Here is an 18,965-nt window from a genome sequence, read left to right as displayed (position 1 = left end):
AAAAGTTTAAACATTTCTATAAGAATCTCGGCTGGTCATTTAACATAAGAATCTCCACCAGACTTATTTAATGACAATTATTCTTCATTTTCTATTTCTTTACACGGGTCAATTTGTCTCAAATCACTATGTGTACATGCTATTATGTATACAATTTGTTATGGAAGTATGATTGAGAATATACTTGGTACTCGTACTTAATAACAAATTTATTAAGACACCTTGCACATGCTATCTATTCTAGTCTCACATAGTCTATACCTCTTCCAACCAAAAAGCTAGCTTCATCTCTATTCACACTACATTACTAAAAGTCTCACTCCTCCATTAAACAAACATGAAAATTCCAAAAATTGACCATTATGCATTACAAATCCCTATCTCAATACCTTATCCCCTTGAAACAAACACCCCATAAATTTACAAATAAGCACTAGGACAATCTCATCCACTAAATAATTTCCCAAGCGTAGGCGTATATGTGGTGTTGCGTACTTGTATCATATGGTATCAAATCCGGGCTTACGGGTATAAAATACGACTTATATTGTTGCGGAGGATTTTAGCCATAAAGCATTGATAGAAAATAATGCAACGGAGGTAAAGTACGGACGCATTAACAATTTTTCTCGTGAAGAGATTCTCCTAATATGTTTCAATTTTCCTTATTAAAATAATGAAACAAAAAATATTTACTTAAAAAAGCATTATGAAATTTGCAATTACAACTCTATTTTAATTTTATTTTCACACATATACACTTTAATATTATATCTCCATATATACATATCAATGCATAATACTGCTTTAAATATTTGATTGGTACGTGATAAATATGTACTTCCTCCGTATCTTAATAGTTACAACACACTTTATCACGCTATTTAAGAAAAGTGGACCTCACATGATATAGTACACTTAAAATGGGGTTAAAAGGTTGTTAGAAGCATAATCAAGTGAGCCATGTGCTTTAAATAAAGATGACCGTAGAATTTTCACTATAAAACCTTCCTTTTATAGTTGCAAGACTTGCAACTACTATGACGTTTTCATTGTAAAAAAGTGTTGCAACTATAAAGAAACAGAGGTTGTATGTTCTATGTTCTTTTAATTTGGTAGTCTTGGTACTAAAAGTTTAATTTAATTTCACAACATGTGGAGTATTAATAAACGAAAAGGATCACCGTACCCATGACATGCAACCATCACCATTGAATTAATCATTGATGAAAAAGCTGACGAAGTCTCCAACAAAATAGGCCACACAACAAATGAAATCCGTGAGTTACAACATCCAAACAACCCTTAACCTATGTGCACACTTTTGATTGGTTCCCTTGCAATTGAGTAGTAATTATATTATAAATATAAATTATAAAATATAAAAGTAGAATGTATGACACAAATAATAAATGGTCATCTACTTGTATTACTACTATCAAGATGGTCTTAGCAACTAACAAAGTAACAAGCATGTCATTGAGGCATGCCATATTGCCATGATGTGTGGTATACTGGTATTAGTTATATACTTCATTTTTTACCACTTTTGTATCCCTTATATTATTTGCTATGACACCAAAACTCCTAAAGTGTAACCGCATGCACTACATTATACGCAATACCAATCATTCTACGGTTTTATGCCTTCAACTTTTTTGCGTTTTATAATTTTTATATATTCTAGAATCATTTAAATCACTTATCCTAAATTAAATACCTTATCTATAAGGCATTATCAAGCAAAACATCAGTCATAATATAAAATGTAGGTTGGTTGTTAGGAATTATATGGTACATGTCCATGGAATCAAGCCCTGTTCACTTCACCTTAAAAAACATACTTCCTCCGTTCTATTAATATTGCAACAATGGACTTTTTGCACTATTCATCACTCTTGTTTGACCATATAATATATGAGTTATACGTTAAGAAAAATATAGTCAAGTGAGATCTTGTTGGATTCGTCTCATATAATACTTTCACAAAATCAACTTTTTATAATTTTTACTCTTACACAATATAGATATTTAGCTTATAAAATGTGTTTCGGGATGCGTAATTTCCTCCTTGTAGCAATATTAACAGAACGGATGAAGTAATATTAAGTAAAAATAATTTCAAATCAGTAAAAATAAGTTCAGTTCAGTAAAGTAAAATTCAATAACTATAAAGAATAAATACAATAGATAATCAGTAAAAATAATTTCAGTTTAGCAAGTATAAGGTGAAGTGAATGGGGCTTTAGTTTTAATTGTCAAAAAATTAATCAACTTAATAAGCTATGCCATTTTGATAACTTATATGCTCAATTATATATACGTACCCTAGTTTCTTTATGGCTCATACATAATAATTAAACTGCATGCATCGCCACATGAAAAGCTCTAACATACAAAACTAAAAGATTTCATGGATGTTTGTACTAAAATTTCATATATATTGGGTTTTTAAAGCAATTAAATGCATTAGATTTACATAGATGCAAATTTTATATATTAAAAAAAACCTCCCCATATATTATAGATGGAAAAAAAAAATCATAGATATAAAGCAAAAAATGCATAATTTTTGCTATTTGAGGGTTAAAAACTTAAAATATATTACCTAATGAATAGATGGAATCGATCTGTCCTAAAAAAATATGGAATCGATCAATAATCGAACAATATTAAGCTATACGGATAATATCAAAAGACTTTTTTTTTTTTTTTTTTTGGGCACTAAATACAAGTTCATGAAAATACTTATAATATAGCTTATATGTGTCATTCATACTGGCGCATGTTATACACACGTTGATAATTTGATAAAAAAAAAATCACAAGTATATGATACTCATAGATACCCTCTAGGCCTCTAAATAGACGATTTGCTATGTGCACGTGAGAATCACATCATTCAATTAATGAATTGAAACACACTTGACCCCATAAAGAAGATATTCAGTGATATTTTTGATGACCCTATAAAAAAAATGGAGTGTATTATCTTAATTATGGAAGGCCCTCATGTCCCAAATCATCCCTTAGTTACTTCACCCATCCAATCGAATTTATAAGACATAATTAGTATTGCAATCAAAATCAAAGTAAAGTTTAAAGGCACCAAGTACCACCGCCAACACTATATCCTGCTATAGTTTTCATATGGTAAAAATTTGCATTATTAGTCACGACGTAAATAGGATTAAAATGACTTTAAAGTGACAACGTATAAGTAATAATGTGACAAGAAAAGTATTATAATGAAATACATGTAGTCTTTCATATCTAAGCTATCCATCACAATAATTTTACATTTTTACTTTTTAAGTTTAGATTTTTTGACAACTACAGGATAATAAAGCATAGCATACTCACACTATATTCATGTATGTTATAAAATACGCCCTAAATTTAAAGGGAGAATTGAATCAATTCAATTTCATCCATTGTATATTATTTTTTAAAGCAATTCAACTTTATTTTACTTGATCATTTATTGGTGAGATTCACTTAGTTTTCAACCAATCAAATATCTCCTTTTTGTGATCGAGTAGTTCTTATATTTAACCTCTTTGGCCGAAGTCAAGGGTCTAGGTTACATATATATTCACTAGCATTATTAACTCGAAGTGGAAGTTCATCCATGAGCCAATCACGGAAATATAACGCAACTTTTGACCAAACTTTTTCAAGTATTATTCAAATCAAACTTTATAATACAACAATAATCATCATGTTACGCCTAAATTTCAGTATAGTGCACTATTTATTTTCTACTTTCAACTAGTGTTTTCTTGTCTGATTCTTTTGTTTGTCGTAATTTGATTATTGTCAATCTTATATTAGTGGGTGTGTCTCTTTATTTCGTTAAATCACTGTTGCATGAACTTTTAATTAATTAAATTTCATGCACAAACATTACCCACATAATTATTTGAATTATGCATTGACGTACACAAGCACTCACAAATCATAATAATTAGAGGTCACTCTCTTAATAATTATTGTAATTGATAAAAAGGTACTACATATATTTATTTTTCTTTTTTGAACTCAAATTGTCATAATAAACACAAATAAAAGTACATATGTACAAAGAAAATTTATGTGGAGAAAGATTTCGATATCTTAACTAACCCCGCAAATAAATTATGATTTGAACCGCTAATTACATATTTTCTACTTAAAAAAATTTAATTTGATCATGCATAAACATCATCATCATCATCATTATAGGGGTTTTTTTTAGGGTAAAGAATTAAAGTTTATTAAAACTAAAGTTCAAGATGTTTTTTAAATACAATTTCGATGTAAGTATGCTGATAAAACTATTAACATTTTCAGATTACCAGAATAGTCATCAGATAGTACCTTGTATCACTTGTGTATTAACTTACGAGCTTAGATACCAAATTAATGTGATTTGCAATTAACTTGTGATCCGTCTTTTGTTAAAAAAAAATGTGTAGAATGATCTTATAGCAAAATACCTAACAAAATTAAAATTGATTGTTTTACATATGAAAGAGGAAACTTTAGTGAACCATTTTCAAAAGGGAAAAAAAAATAGTCATAACTTGAAAAAGCTATTGAAATTAGGTATATATGCTCTAAACTCTTTCGAAGAATTTCGTGTAAATTTTGAAACTATGCATGAAAGTGAAGTCATTTTCCAACTAATACCACAAAATTATTCCAGAGGTCGCGCCACTAATTAGTTATAGAAATCCTAACACAGTCGTTATCACAAACATAGTATAGTACTTGTATATAACAACTAGAATTATTTGATTGAATTGATGAGGAGCAAAATAATATACTACTATTTGGTAGATTTATCATTTACTTGATTAATTCAACTTTAAAATGTGATTCTGAAGTTTCACAGGATCGTTTTTTAAAAAGTGAACATTATTTTATTTGTTTATGCTTGTTTATATACTAATTACTTCACTCAATTAGTGACACATACAACGTCCCAAATAACAAAAGATATTAACAATAATGGCATTTACGGGAATGTTGTTTGGCTGCATAGACTAGTTGGTCTTAGACTAACTTTTTGTATTTTTTAAAATATGATTAGTGATTATTTTAGGGCTACCTTTAATACGTATTGTCATAACTCATAAGGACTTGACAATTATTGATAAGGATGTGTCGTTATATCAAATGGTGATTTGTTAGTCACATTCCTAGAAAATTGATCGAGTAGGGTGACAACTTACCTTTTTAATCAGCCTAAAGAAACCTCTATCAGGAGAGTTGTGATCTATATCATTATATTGTTCGACAGATACCTTATCTCAAATTGAAATGCGAAATTACTTTGGAGAACATCAAATAAGTTTTCTACCTAACAACTTTTGTTCAACAACAAAAACCAAGAGATTTGACCAAAGTGATGAATTCACTACAGAGTATCTCAACGTTTTTGTAAGCTATTATTTTTCATGAAGACAACTAATCAAGAGAGCGGCGTAAATATATTTCATATGTACTTCGCATTTAATTATGAATCCTCGGTCGGTCAGTAGCCCCTCACTACTTGGACTAAAACCCTAGGGCCTAGGTTGGCGTTGATTAAAGCTTTTACTATAGATGGCTAAAAACTAAAATTACTCCAATATCATGAAAGTAAATGTTTGCCAAATAAAGTTAATTAAACAAAAAACAAATTAAAGGCAAAGTTTGTTAAGAAGCATGCAACGACGATGGAGTACGTAAATGGGGATAAGAGTAGTATCAAATGAAGAAAGATTGACTGACATTTCAGAATCATCAAGACTTGTTCAATCCTCTTTGAGCCCCACAATTTTTGGGCACCACTACACCCATGCTTCTCACTACTCTTTTATTTTGTACGGAGTACTTGTTTATAAACAATTAGGTCCTGTTCAATAGAGTATTTATTTTACCTTCAAATATTTAGTAAAAAACTAAAAATAATTTTAGTTTCGTAAAATAAGTTTAGTTCATAAAAATTTATTTCAGTTTAATAATAATAATTTTCGTTTAGTACACCGTATAAATAAGTAATTTTAAAGAAAAAATATAAAATAAAATCAGTAAACGTAATTTTAGTTCAGTAAAAATAATAAGTTCAAAAAAAATAATTTCATTTCAATAAAAATAATTTCAGTTTAGAAAAATACGAAGTAATAGAGTAACGAGAACTAGATTTTACAAGAGTTTGACTAGTACTCCGTATTTTTCAATTCATACGAAGTATATTTCAATATTTGTTGATTGTTGATATACTTTTATTTCTTATTATTATTTTTTTTCATATATATATCATGGTAATTCGTTTTAGCTAGAATTATATATATAATATACTCTTTTTTTTTTCCTTCAAATAATCGAGAAAAAGGAAAAAAAAACGTTAAAAAGAGAGAGATTAAAATAAAGGCCGACACACAAATCTTAAAGAAACGTATGTTTAAACTGTAATGGATTTCTGGGCCCGAAATTGGTTTGTTTTTAGTCCAGTTTTATTTTGTTAGATTTTGCATGACATAAAATAAAAATAAAACAGATTATGCAACGGCACTTTTTGGATTATAGGGGCATGTTACCAAGATAACCGAATCCTACTTGTGAGTTGTGACACTTCATGCTCCTTGTTTAAACTATTTTCAAGTTTCTATGTCTCCCTATTAGGATTTACCGGAGTGAAATATTTAGGGTCTATTCTCATACGTTGAAATTTAGTTTAGTTCAGCTCAGCTCAGCTCAGCTAGCTCAATTCAGTTCAGTTCACTTCAGCTCAGCTGAGTTCAGTCAATGAGAACAAGCCCTTACTATTATAAGGTTAAATTATGTCAAAATAAAAAATTATTGTATCTACATTCACGTAAATTTAGGTTAACTAGTAATATTACGCTATTAAACGTATCCAAAATGTTAACAATCCAAAACATACTTGTATACTTTTCCTTTCAAAATTTGTTGACAATCTCTTTTGTACATGTGTGCTCGTCTATATGATAGTACACGAGCATACATAGCAAATGAGAAAGATTCCTAATCAATTTTATTGTTTGATTAGACTTTTTAGCTATAGAGCTTCATATCAGAAAGATACTGATTCTATACCTGGACACCCATCTACAAAATTCTATTCTCACCTCACTTCCTAAGATTTACAACATGTGTCATTGACGAAATGTAAAACTATTATAGCAAATGAGCAAAATAACTTTAAACCGACATGAGATTTTACTCTCTTCCATTCTATACTTTCAGCTTAATTTAACAAACTAAATGGTTCATAAAATATTGAATTTATGAACATTAGAAGAATAAAGGTCTGTTCTGATTTAATGATGAGCTAAATTGAACTGATTGAATTTGAAATGAATCGAATTGTTTATAAGAAAAGAAAATCAAAAATAAAAAATAATTAAAATGAAATTAAGCTAAAGAGAACGGACCCTACGCAATATAAATATTAATGTTCCAATGTGCTATATCATCAAACCATTGTAATACTCATTGTATAACACTAGTTGTCATGTAATCGTAATTCATGGTAAATTACGGCCTGATAAGCCGGCGAATAAATGGAGGTGCCACGTTACCGTGCTCATAAAAGTGGGCCCCAGTCCCACGTGTTTCCTACTACTGTACACAAAATTGTAAAGCGACACCGTTGCACGTGATACAAACACACAAAGTGCCACGTTCACTACTTCACGTACTGCTAATTAATCTCAACCGCAGCGTTTTGGCAATACTATTTATAAGTGTTTCAATGTTTTTACTATTTTAGGAAGTTTTACAATCTACATAATTACATAACTTTTAGCTTATCAATTGGTTGTTGATGTAGTGGTGTTTGAGACTATATTTGATAGAAAGGATCCGTATTCGATCCCCCGCAACAACAATTGAGAGGGGACGAGAACCTAACCATTCAGAATTGATCCCAAAATCCGGATTAGCCCAATGAGTGAATTAAATAAAACACCAAAAACATAACTTTTAGCTTATTAATGAAACTTAACTTTTAATGATTTTCTTGCTCATTTAAAGGAGACAAATAGGAGAGGATGAAAGTATAGTAAAGTAGTTAATTATTTGGTAAAATGCTGCAAGTATTGTGTTACCAAAAGTAATATAATAAAGCTAGTTTAATTAAAGGTTGTGTGAAATTTATTCCATTGGGTAAACTAGTACAAAGTACGGATTAAATGATTAATTGTTTGATCACGAGCTTTACATGTTACTTTCAAGTTTCATCGTGTTATATTACTAATTTAATTTAGATTGCCATATAATCAACTATACAAAGTACGGATTAAAGTTTTGCTTGCAATTCATTTTAATCGTCAATTGACAAATGAAACTAGGTATATCAAGCTTAACGTTAACTGCATATTTCATAAAAATTTACTCTGTGTTATCTAAATCAGCTCGAAATATGTTCTTTTAGCCGTTGTAAAAAAATAAAAAATGACATCGTTAAAAGTTGAAAACTTGAAATATATACTCCATACTTGAAAAAAAATAGGATTCATGTTGTATATAGCGTTTATTTTTACAGTGAATTTGATCCCACAACCATGATTTTTCCACTAGATTAAATTTTGTGGGTTATTTCTTGCATTATATGGTAACATGGATTAGCTAGTAGCTACACATACATGCAAAACATATATAGATTATGTATTATACATCTTGTCTAAATTAATTAATCCGTAAATTAAATTTGAGTGGATTTTCATGAATATTTTTGGGAATTTATTTTATTACTCTGTATAAGTTATGAACCCTTGCTATAAACTTATTTTTCATGAATTAAATAGATATAAAGATAATCAAACGAGGTGTGAAATTCTTATTAGGACGTACCTACATGGATACATATCCAACTTTACGGCTTCAATCATATAGTGAATATTGATTGATAAGTTAACATTATTATCTAGAGTGGCGTGCTAAATTCATATACTCTACAAAAAGCTTAAGGTAGAATAAAATGGTAGTACGAGTAACAACATTGGAGATGAGAGTCGAGTGGATCGGAGTGAAGGCATGGGTCATGGGTGTGTCTAGGTGAAAAAGACTGGCAATTCAAGTACCAGAATATAATCGTTGTCACAAACATTAAACATGTGTGATAGATCGATTGATTGAATGTATTTCAAGCAATTGATTGATTGATCGACAACTCCAGTTCATTATTACTTGGATGTCTTCATGATATATATATAGACTTGAATTCAATCTTACTTGTAGCGTTACTTTAATTATTAACTTCGACCATATAAACACCTTAAATATACTCCTTATGAAGTTGACTTGATTGTTACACTTCTACTAGTGTAATTTTAAAATCTAACTTTTAAAAGAAGTTGATGATTGATACATTATTATGAAATTGCACAATTAGATGATAAACAAGTTCACAAAATAAACTTTTTCTTATGTGTTGTATTTATGAAGAGAATATTCAATTTCATTATTATTGAACTTTATATGGCAAGGGAGGTATCATATGGCACTTATGCAAGCATTTTTTTTTTTTTTTTTTTTGTTTTTATTTCTTTGTAAGAGACTTTCTAAATTCGATCATTAGACAAATTCTTACATATTACGTAGTTCACGAAGAGACTTTATCACGAGTAAAAAAAAAAAAAAAATTATTTTGCTTTTCTTAGAGTAAATTTTTACAATGTATCATATGGTAACAAATCTTATACGTAATATTTTGTATACAGTATCATGTATTCATGTATATACACCGCAAAACGCGTCTATTTTATTTACAAGTTATGCAATCAAACACAAAATAAATTAAAAATAGTTAAGGGGTTGACAGTTATAAATAAATGTCAACCGAACCGAATAATAAGATCATAAATACGAAAGAGAGGAGAAGATTGATCAAGGGCTCCAAAAATTTAAATGAGAGCATAATATTTGTGTCATTGTAAAACATTTCATTTATTGTGCATTTAGCAGGTGTTCGTGCATATATCCTGTGCAATCGTGTAAGTTGAGCATGTGAAATCACGATACACGTTGTATGTAGACAATTAGACATAAGTACATAACCAAAATACAATAAGTATATCTATTTATAGAGGTGCCACGTTAAAGTCTTAAAGTAAAACTAAAATTCCACCAAACAAGTATATAACACAACATTTTTGGTGTTTATAGCACGTAGTTAGTGAGATTTATTTATTTATATATTTATTTATTTATTTTATTTAATCCAAGTCATTTTGTATGCTCAAATAACTTTACAATCAGTTAATTAAATCAATCAATACAATTATACAATCAACTAACCAAAATAAGTTAATTAAAATGATCAGTTATAGTTTTAATCTTTTCACCAGCACGACCATCATAATTTTTTTATTACTAAAATGTGTGTGTCTGTGTCTGTGTCTGTGTGAGAGTGAGAGAGAGAGAGGAGGGGGGAGGGGGGTAGGTTCGTTTGAGTTACACAAATTTATAAAATAATACGTGTAATATATACTGCATCCGTTTCTTTTTAATTGACATGTTTTTTTAGTCACGTTATCAATGCATAAATTTAATCATTACTATCTTAAATTAACAATAAGTAAAAATTATGAAAAGTTGATATTTTGAAAATTTATATCATGACGACGAATCTAACAAGATCTCACGTGATTATATTTTTATTAAGTATAAAACACAAAGCACAGTCAAAGGGAACGTATAAAGTACAAAACACAATCAAAGGGGAGTGAGAGAATAGTGCTAAGCTCAAAACGTGTCAATAATAATAAAAAAAAAAAACCCGGAGGTATTATACCTTAGTCTCTTCATGTAAAAATGTAAATTATTTTGAATTTGAAAATTTATAATTACCAAATCTCAACTGAGTATAATATACATATGAAAATCAAAATAGCTTAATTTCCACCAACAATCAAGGTGCTTTTTAATTTTTTTTATTTTTTGTATTTTTAGAGCTACAAGGACGAGTGATGAAAACCGATTCCAAAATTCCTTGAAATTGGAAGGAAAACTCTAACCACCTAAGTTATCACTCACTCTCAAGACGATGGAATATATGATCCATCCATCTAGAGATCAAAGTTTACAATCAATATTTTAGGTAACTTACATTTTACAACATAGTTACTAAAATTTGACTATTGTTATCCTTGAAATTTGTTTCTCTAACATTATCGAATATAGTCCGATATTTAGGTTACAGTTGTTATATAGTCTTTATTTGTACATAACTAAGTACAAAGAACACAATATATTAGCATCCAAAACCTAATATCAAATATCATCTAAATCATTTTAATTTTGTGACTCTACACCTAAACTATATACAGTATCTCATGATTTAACATGTTTCTTGTAACCTTCACAATCATAATGGACGTCTTGACTAGCACCGCATAAGGCCAAACAGTTTGATCTTGAAATCCTTAAGGCCCACTACATTTGCACGTGAGGAACGGCCCAAAACAATGTACAACGTTCAAAATTGGCCCACTTCAATCATAGAAGTTGTTAAGGCTAAATAATTTGGGTCGTGGCCCACCTCATTATGTCAAATTGGTGTGGGTCAATTACAGCCCACTTAGGTCCACAACATACACGTGCGTTCATCAACCAGGACCCCATGACATTTTCAGTAAAAAATGGAAAATTTCTTCCTATTCCCCTTATTTTTGGGGTGAATAATAAGTATAGAAACAAAGTTACAATGTTACACATACATAAACTTTTCTTTTTACAACTTGCTACAATGAATTCTCGACTTGTCACGGTGTTTCAACTCAAATTCATCGTCTAGAATGTAATACATATGAAGTAATTGACATAAGGAAAAAGAAACGCAAAAATTTAATAAATTACTATGTAACCTCAAAAAAAAAAAAAAAAAAAAAACTTCTACTTCATCCATCTTTGGCATATGTAACTATAACAAAAATGAGGTGTAGAGCGAAATCAATCTTTCCAAGCTTCCTTGTTAAGGCGTCGAGAAGCAAGTCCCCTAGATGAAAGATTTGGTGTAACAGGCAATGATGGAGTTTTGGGTGCCTCTTCGTCATCCCAGTGGTCATCCCAACTGTCGTCCCAACTATCATCTTTCTCTGGACCTAGTTTTGACACTACTGACAGTGGTAGTTCCATGTTGATGGTTTGATACCCGTTTCCTTGATAGAGCTTCTTACACATGCCAGAACACATCCAAGCAGATCCAAATACCAAAAATGCAGACAGGGTTAAGAGTACCATGCACTGAATCTTGGTCAAGTTGCTGAAATATCTGAACTTGAAAACATAACGGGCTTCTATTCTAGAATCGCGTGGAATCAACTCCTTGAAGTCAAGGGTGCAGCGGGTATTCTCTGTTGTCAACAATATTAAGCTATCCAATGCCTCATATGTCACAGTTACCTTAACCTGCAAAAAAAAAAAAAAGGTTACAAGAGATCAAAAACATGATGAATTGTACATTAAAGCCACAAGGCATTTAAATGCATTGTTTCTCTTTTCTGTCAAATACGACTTTTTTTAAGACCACTTCAATGTATGAAGAATAAAAATCAACGTTACAAATCAGCAAAATATCATGAAATAATAGACTTGACAATGTGTCCAGAGTCTAACAACCTAGAATTATCCTGGTGGGTCTTTGTTCATGAATCATTTGTAACAAAGGCAATGTGACAAAGGTTACAGAACAAAAATTGGATTTGGTCATTGTATATAAACTTCTGATGATAATGAATAAATACATGTTATCAGGTAAGGAAATAAGAGCAAACAAATAGATTTTTATAGTCAGAGAAAGAAGGGGGAATGCTGATAGACATAACATGGGATTATTTTATAACAACACTTAAAAATAGAAAATCTGTCAAACAAGAAGACAATTACTTCTTTAGGATTAAAATAGTCCAGAGTCTCTAGACCAGAAAATTTACAAATTTTCATAAAATATAGTACTGTTTAAAAATCATAATTGGCAAGAATTTGAGATTTGCTGTCTTTGATTTTCTAATCAAATACTGAGCCTGCTTCATTTCACTCCAAGAAAAAGGCAGTAAGTCACCAAGATGGACTGAAAACTGTAGTCAACAGCTTACTGGCCAAGCAAGCTTAGAAACTAGCATACATGACAACCTGGAGTAACTTTAAACGAGTAGCTAAAATATGAGTAATCAATTTCATATACAATTTCATCTCTTGACCAGGACATCTTTCAACTAGGTAAATTACAGGAACACCATATGAACCTATGAATTATTGGGATGAAAAATTGCGACATTTGATAATAACAACTTTGAGCAACAACACTCTTATACAAGGCAGCTCAGTGGAAAGTTGAGCCTTCAGTTTGCGTGTTACACTTTTCTAAGGTTGTGAATTAGATCAGCTATACCTATTTGGAAAAAAAAAAATCCTTCGTTTCACGATTTTATAACCCCCCTCCCACCTAAAACCTCACTTTGAAAGAATCATTTTGCCTTGTATTTGAAGCTTTTCAAATTGTGACTGCACATTGCTTCCCAAAACTATACGAAGTATGTTATTTAGGAATTTGGACTAAGATAAATTTCTTTTTTTTTTTTTTTTTTTGGTTGTTGTAATCCCTATGGCCTAAAATAATTTGAGCACTTCCTTTTTTTTCGTTTGTATATAGGTTGAACACTCCTTTAAGTTCTGGCATGGTCTCATGTAACGATTTGACATAAAGTGTGAGTAGAAAATGTCTAATTGTTGCAAATAATTTGAAACAGAGGTATTATATAAATCATTTCTTACCGAGTAAAACTCTTTATGGATCTAGTATCTCCTTTTACATCTATATACAATTTACATATATTTTGTACCCCACTGTTTCCATCACATCTACTTTTCAATTAATTTTACTACAGATAAGAAGCATAAACCAACGGGCAACCACAACTAACCTATCAAGACTTTGTGCACAGATGAGCATTCAAACTAATGTGCAACAGATGTAACATTTCTTCTTATGTTATTTCTGAGCCCATTAATTTCCTAGACCCGCCATTGATAATATTGACAAGCAACCGAAGAAATTTTCATAAATTTAATTTACCTTTTTGTCTTCTTTTTGTTGAAGCTGAACTTTTGTTTCCTCCAGCTGAACAAATTCAGGAGCTGTGATTGTGACAGTTACAGGCTCTGATCCTTTATTCCGAATCAGGAGTGAGAGATCTGGAGAATCTGAAAATTTTCAAGAAATAACATATATTTCAAATAGCGATAACCACAACGGAAGCTAAAACATGATGACGCATTGACCCCAAGGGGCATAAATGCTTGAGATCAAGTCAATATGCATGCAACAAATATGCATTGCAAGCAACTACCAAAATGGCATAGCTAGCACCTCTTGCACAGACTATGAAAGAGTAGAGGCAACCAACTCCATGTATTAATTTTTAATTTAATGAAGAACTTCATGTATGTAATTACCAATATGATCCAGCACACGTGTAATAGGCTTGGTAGCATTTGCATAGCACAAATGCACAATCAATCTTTATTCTAGAATCACATTTCAGTGATTTCACTATATTGTATACTAGACAACCCGAGAGCGAATTTATTTTGAGATTTTCAACTGAAGCCAAGAAGGCCCCCTATGGGCATCAAAGTGGGATATTCTAGGATTAACATTAATTGCCATCTTGTTCCTAACTCCTACGGTCCTACACTCCTACCACATATGATCCTCAGCAACTTATAAGGTTCGATGGGATCTAAGGAGAATTCTTCTAATTTTCATTAATCTTCACCAGCAGCCTCCAAAAAGAGTCTTATGTGCACGAGTTATTGTAATTGTCAAATGCACAACCTACAGAGAACATCCTATAATTCTTGATGATATGTTTAGCTGTCCCTTGGAGGGATCGTATAAGTTTGACTTATTGCTGATGAATTCCATGGTAAATAGGGCACATGATGTTTATTGATGATATATGAAGCCAATCTAAAAAGGCAATTTGGGAATTTCAGAAGCTTTAATTCAATTCGAGTTTTTCTATGGGCCTTTGTAAAAAGTTGGAAGAGAATGGTTTATGGTCTATCGAGGAGATTAATCTTGAATGTTGTGTCACATATGGTATTTTAAGCTACTAGGAAACTCCAATGAGACTTTTCTTACAACTTCAGGGAAGGCTTATGTGCGTAGCCTGCCTTACTGTCTTGTGACCAGGACCTATTGTTTGGATCAGTTTACAAATCATTGTTGGTTCTAACACATCCCCGGATATCATGGGAGGCTGTTCAACAGTCAAGGATAATTTATCAACACCTTGTCAATTCGAGTTATGGCTTCCATTGGCAGACAATCTTAGGCTGGGAATCAAATTTCTTAAGGGCCAAAAGAGTTTCACAGGGCTTGGGACGCATATTTAACAGTGCTATGGAGCCTGATGTTCCTTTAAAGATTTCCAGGATAAAATTTTTGTAACCCACTGAATCTCTGATAAAGAGAGAAAAACTCTACTCTGAATTCACTCCTGATTTTGATATTCAATGTTATAGCAAAAGGCTAAACACACAAGTTCTATTCACAATTATCCATCTTCAAAGAAGAGTGAATCTTTGTATATCCAAATATCATAATACTTGGTCCTTACCCCAACTAGGGATAGGAAACAGTAAAATATAAGATTTTAACTCAACTTATAGCCTAACTTAGTTAGTAAACGACTTAATGCTCAAATTAGCCTAACTAGCTAGCTAGCTCAAATTGGAGCCACAAGGCCCATCAAACAAAGTATTAACTAATCTAAAGCAATTAACAAAGTCTAATTTGTTCCCTCCCACAAAACATGTAAAACAAAATATGACTTTCCATTAGGATCCAAACCAAAATTCTAAGCTTATATTATGATATCTAAAGGCTCATAGGATGGAAACATCAATTATTGTACTGAAACAAATGGTTGCAGACCTTGTAGGCTATTTATGAGACTCATCAAATAGCCTGAACGAGAAAACAATACAATGGTACATTGGTACCGATTATGATACGATACTAAAGTTAGTGCAGCACACTAGTTTACTAAGCTTTGAACACCAAATAACTTGGTTCATTCAATGGAAGTGAACAAACTGTTCTTTGACTTAGGACTATAGAGCAATAATGAACGCATTGACTATATTTTTTACCTTTAAACAAAGGATGAGGGCTAACAAAGTTCGTTTACAACATCAAATATGATTCGGCTAGTTCATTTAGTTTAATCTAAGGTTTTAAAATACACATAAGTACACGTCAAGAGATTTCAAGTGAAGAATGAAGCCTTACTAACAGATAATCAAATTAAGCCCCCCCCCCTAAACTCCCTGCGCTTCTTATTTATTCTACTTTAAAATCACATGTATAATGAAAAGAGCTTCTTTGTGAGACATAAAAATGTCTTCATTCAATATCCTAACCTTTGGCAAGACTGCTGGATTCTCTTATGTAGATATTAATATTGGAAATACCAAATTACAATATGGTTTTCAACTATACTCATCGAATCCTTCATCTATGGGCTGATAACTTATTATAAACTTCGAATTACCTACAATCAGGCAACATTCCCTTAATGAATTCAGACATTTTGCTTTCAAACTAAGCTTCACAAAGAAGCTCAGATTACATAAATGAAGCATGTGTGCTCACAAGTGACAACAACTATTACATTCAAACAAGTTAAGAATCCTGTTACTTTGCATCAGCAAATATGATTTCTTTCTCACTCCCCTTGTCCCCCCACCTCTAAAAAGGGCAACTTAAATCACCAAAGGAAAAGCAACGAGTGATCACTTAGATAATCTAAAAGCCACATTTAAATTTCTCACAAGGCTTTAGTGCCCAACTCTGATTTGCTAAATCACCCAATTAATGGTGATTCTTCATTATAAATTGTAATGTATCCTTAACAAGACCGACCAAACACCAAACTTAGGTGCAGGAAAAATCATTTTCCTTAGCACCAGCTTTTCTCTACAGCAGCTCCACCAACATAATTATGCTTGAGAACATACAGAAATCAAAATATTAAAAATACGATGTACAAATTCGCAAATTTATTTAAGATGTAGTCCCAAATTCCCAATTAAGCTTTATGAGACAATTATTGTGATGAATTAAAGCAATGAAAAGCAAACTTGCTGCATATGGAACAATGCCAAGTCATCAATCAACAAACAAGAAACATTTCACACCAATTGAATTTCAAATGCCAACATTCAATCAAACAAAACTCACCATTTCCAGGAACTCTTAAACAGGCAGTTAAATTCTTCTTTGGGTCAACACACATGTTAGATGGATCACATTCGTCGTCTCGTGACTTCTCCTTCTCCATATCAAGGAGCCATTTGAATCTTCATTGCCATCTCTTTTAACCTCACTTTTAAAATCAACTTCTCCTAACCCTTCTAAGTTGTTGCCACTCTCATCACCCTTATTCTTGGATTCATCCTTTCTACTACCATCATGAATTTCCTGATCCTGAACATCTTTAGACTGTAATGATTCACTAATATTGCTACTTCCAAGATCTTTCTGAAAAACCCCATTTGAATTTTCTAATTGTTCTTCCTTGTTCACTTGCTTATTTGAATTTCTAGTACCATTATTGTTAGCTATTAAAGGAATTTTGACCTAAATTACAAAAAACACACACAATATTACTATAAAATCTAACAATTGAGCAACCAACAATATATACAAGTATACAAAATCAACTAATTGATATAAAAAGGGAAAATTTTACCTTGAACTCGGCATCAGATGAATCCACTAGAAAGAGCAGCAGCAACAAAAAATTACTTAAAAGAATAAATCTTTTCCAAAATTGAGCAGTACCCATTTGCTTAATTTACCTGAAAATTCCTGGATTACTGTGTAACATTCAATCAAGACCAATTTCAAATTTTTATTTAAAAAAATGGACCCAGAAATATAAATGCTATATACAGATAGAATTATGATCGAAAAGTTTGAAAAGCAGAAGGATTCATTTTAATTCTCATGATTTTCAACAAGTAAAAATACAAGTAAGTGGAAGAGAGTGTATGGGAAGCATTTTCTGAAAAATTTAAGATTGTCAACATCAAGAAGAAGGTTATTGATCTTGATTTTTTTTCTTTTTTTAATGGCTTCAAGCCTTCAAATAAAATTGTCTAATGGGCCTGGTGTAGACGAAATAGATTCGGTTTTTGGGCTTTTTTTTGGGCTCTTACCCATTTTTCCTTCCTAGCCTTTTGGGCTAAGAAATGAGCTATCCGTACAAATCTCCAATGATGTACCAAACTGTCTTGCCTGGAGGATGCCTTCGTATTTATTCCAAGGTTGTCCATTAATTTGTATGGTTGTCCAACAGGCCTGGTTTTTCGTATTTATTCCAAGGTTAACCATTAATACTTTAATAGGAGTAACTTCTCGAGTTTAAAAATATGAATATAAATTACTAAGTTTGGACACATTTTATTATGGAGTCGTTAATAGAAGTAACTTCTCGAGAGTTAACGAATAAACCAAGCTTGGACACATTTTATTGCGGAACTGTGGATTTTGTCATTTATCTTAACTTAAGACTTTTCGCTAATATTGCTCTTACGTGGGCTGAAAAGTAGTATTTCTAGAGAAAACAGTGAGTCACTCGATCGAAGTAGTCTTATAAATTAGAGCACAAAAAACCACACCCATTTGGTAAGAATGGACCAATTAAGATAAATGCATGTTTGTTTGAGTTGCCTCTTTATGAAAGTTATAATAATATTAGTAATATAGAACATGTAACATTCCATCTTAGGGCAAATTATGTAGGTAGTAACAAACTATAGAAAATTATGTATACCAACCTTTTCGTCTTTTCACATCGTAGATATAGTATGTACAAAATAATTTCACGTACAAAACTAAAAACTACTCACCAAACATATACCACGAGGCTCACGAGAGACACGTATACCATTTCACCTGA

At 31.3% G+C, this 18,965-nt stretch overlaps 1 protein-coding gene across 1 annotated transcript; it reads right to left on the bottom strand.

Annotated features, from left to right (window-relative positions):
* Positions 1-11,620: 11,620 nt before the first annotated feature.
* On the bottom strand, positions 11,621-18,362 carry LOC110722683. Its single transcript, XM_021901961.1, has 4 exons — positions 17,754-18,362; positions 17,243-17,641; positions 14,069-14,196; positions 11,621-12,402 (listed from the first exon to the last, which is right to left on the bottom strand). The coding sequence occupies exons 2-4, from the start codon at positions 17,340-17,342 to the stop codon at positions 11,944-11,946; spliced, it is 687 nt and encodes a 228-aa protein (XP_021757653.1). The 5' UTR covers positions 17,343-17,641; positions 17,754-18,362; the 3' UTR covers positions 11,621-11,943.
* Positions 18,363-18,965: the final 603 nt, after the last annotated feature.

The sequence above is a fragment of the Chenopodium quinoa genome, unplaced genomic scaffold (assembly GCF_001683475.1).
Source record: "Chenopodium quinoa cultivar QQ74 unplaced genomic scaffold, ASM168347v1, whole genome shotgun sequence".
Lineage (NCBI taxonomy): Eukaryota > Viridiplantae > Streptophyta > Magnoliopsida > Caryophyllales > Amaranthaceae > Chenopodium > Chenopodium quinoa.
Note: the sequence above shows the minus strand (reverse complement) of the source record. Positions and strands in the feature narration are given on the sequence as shown.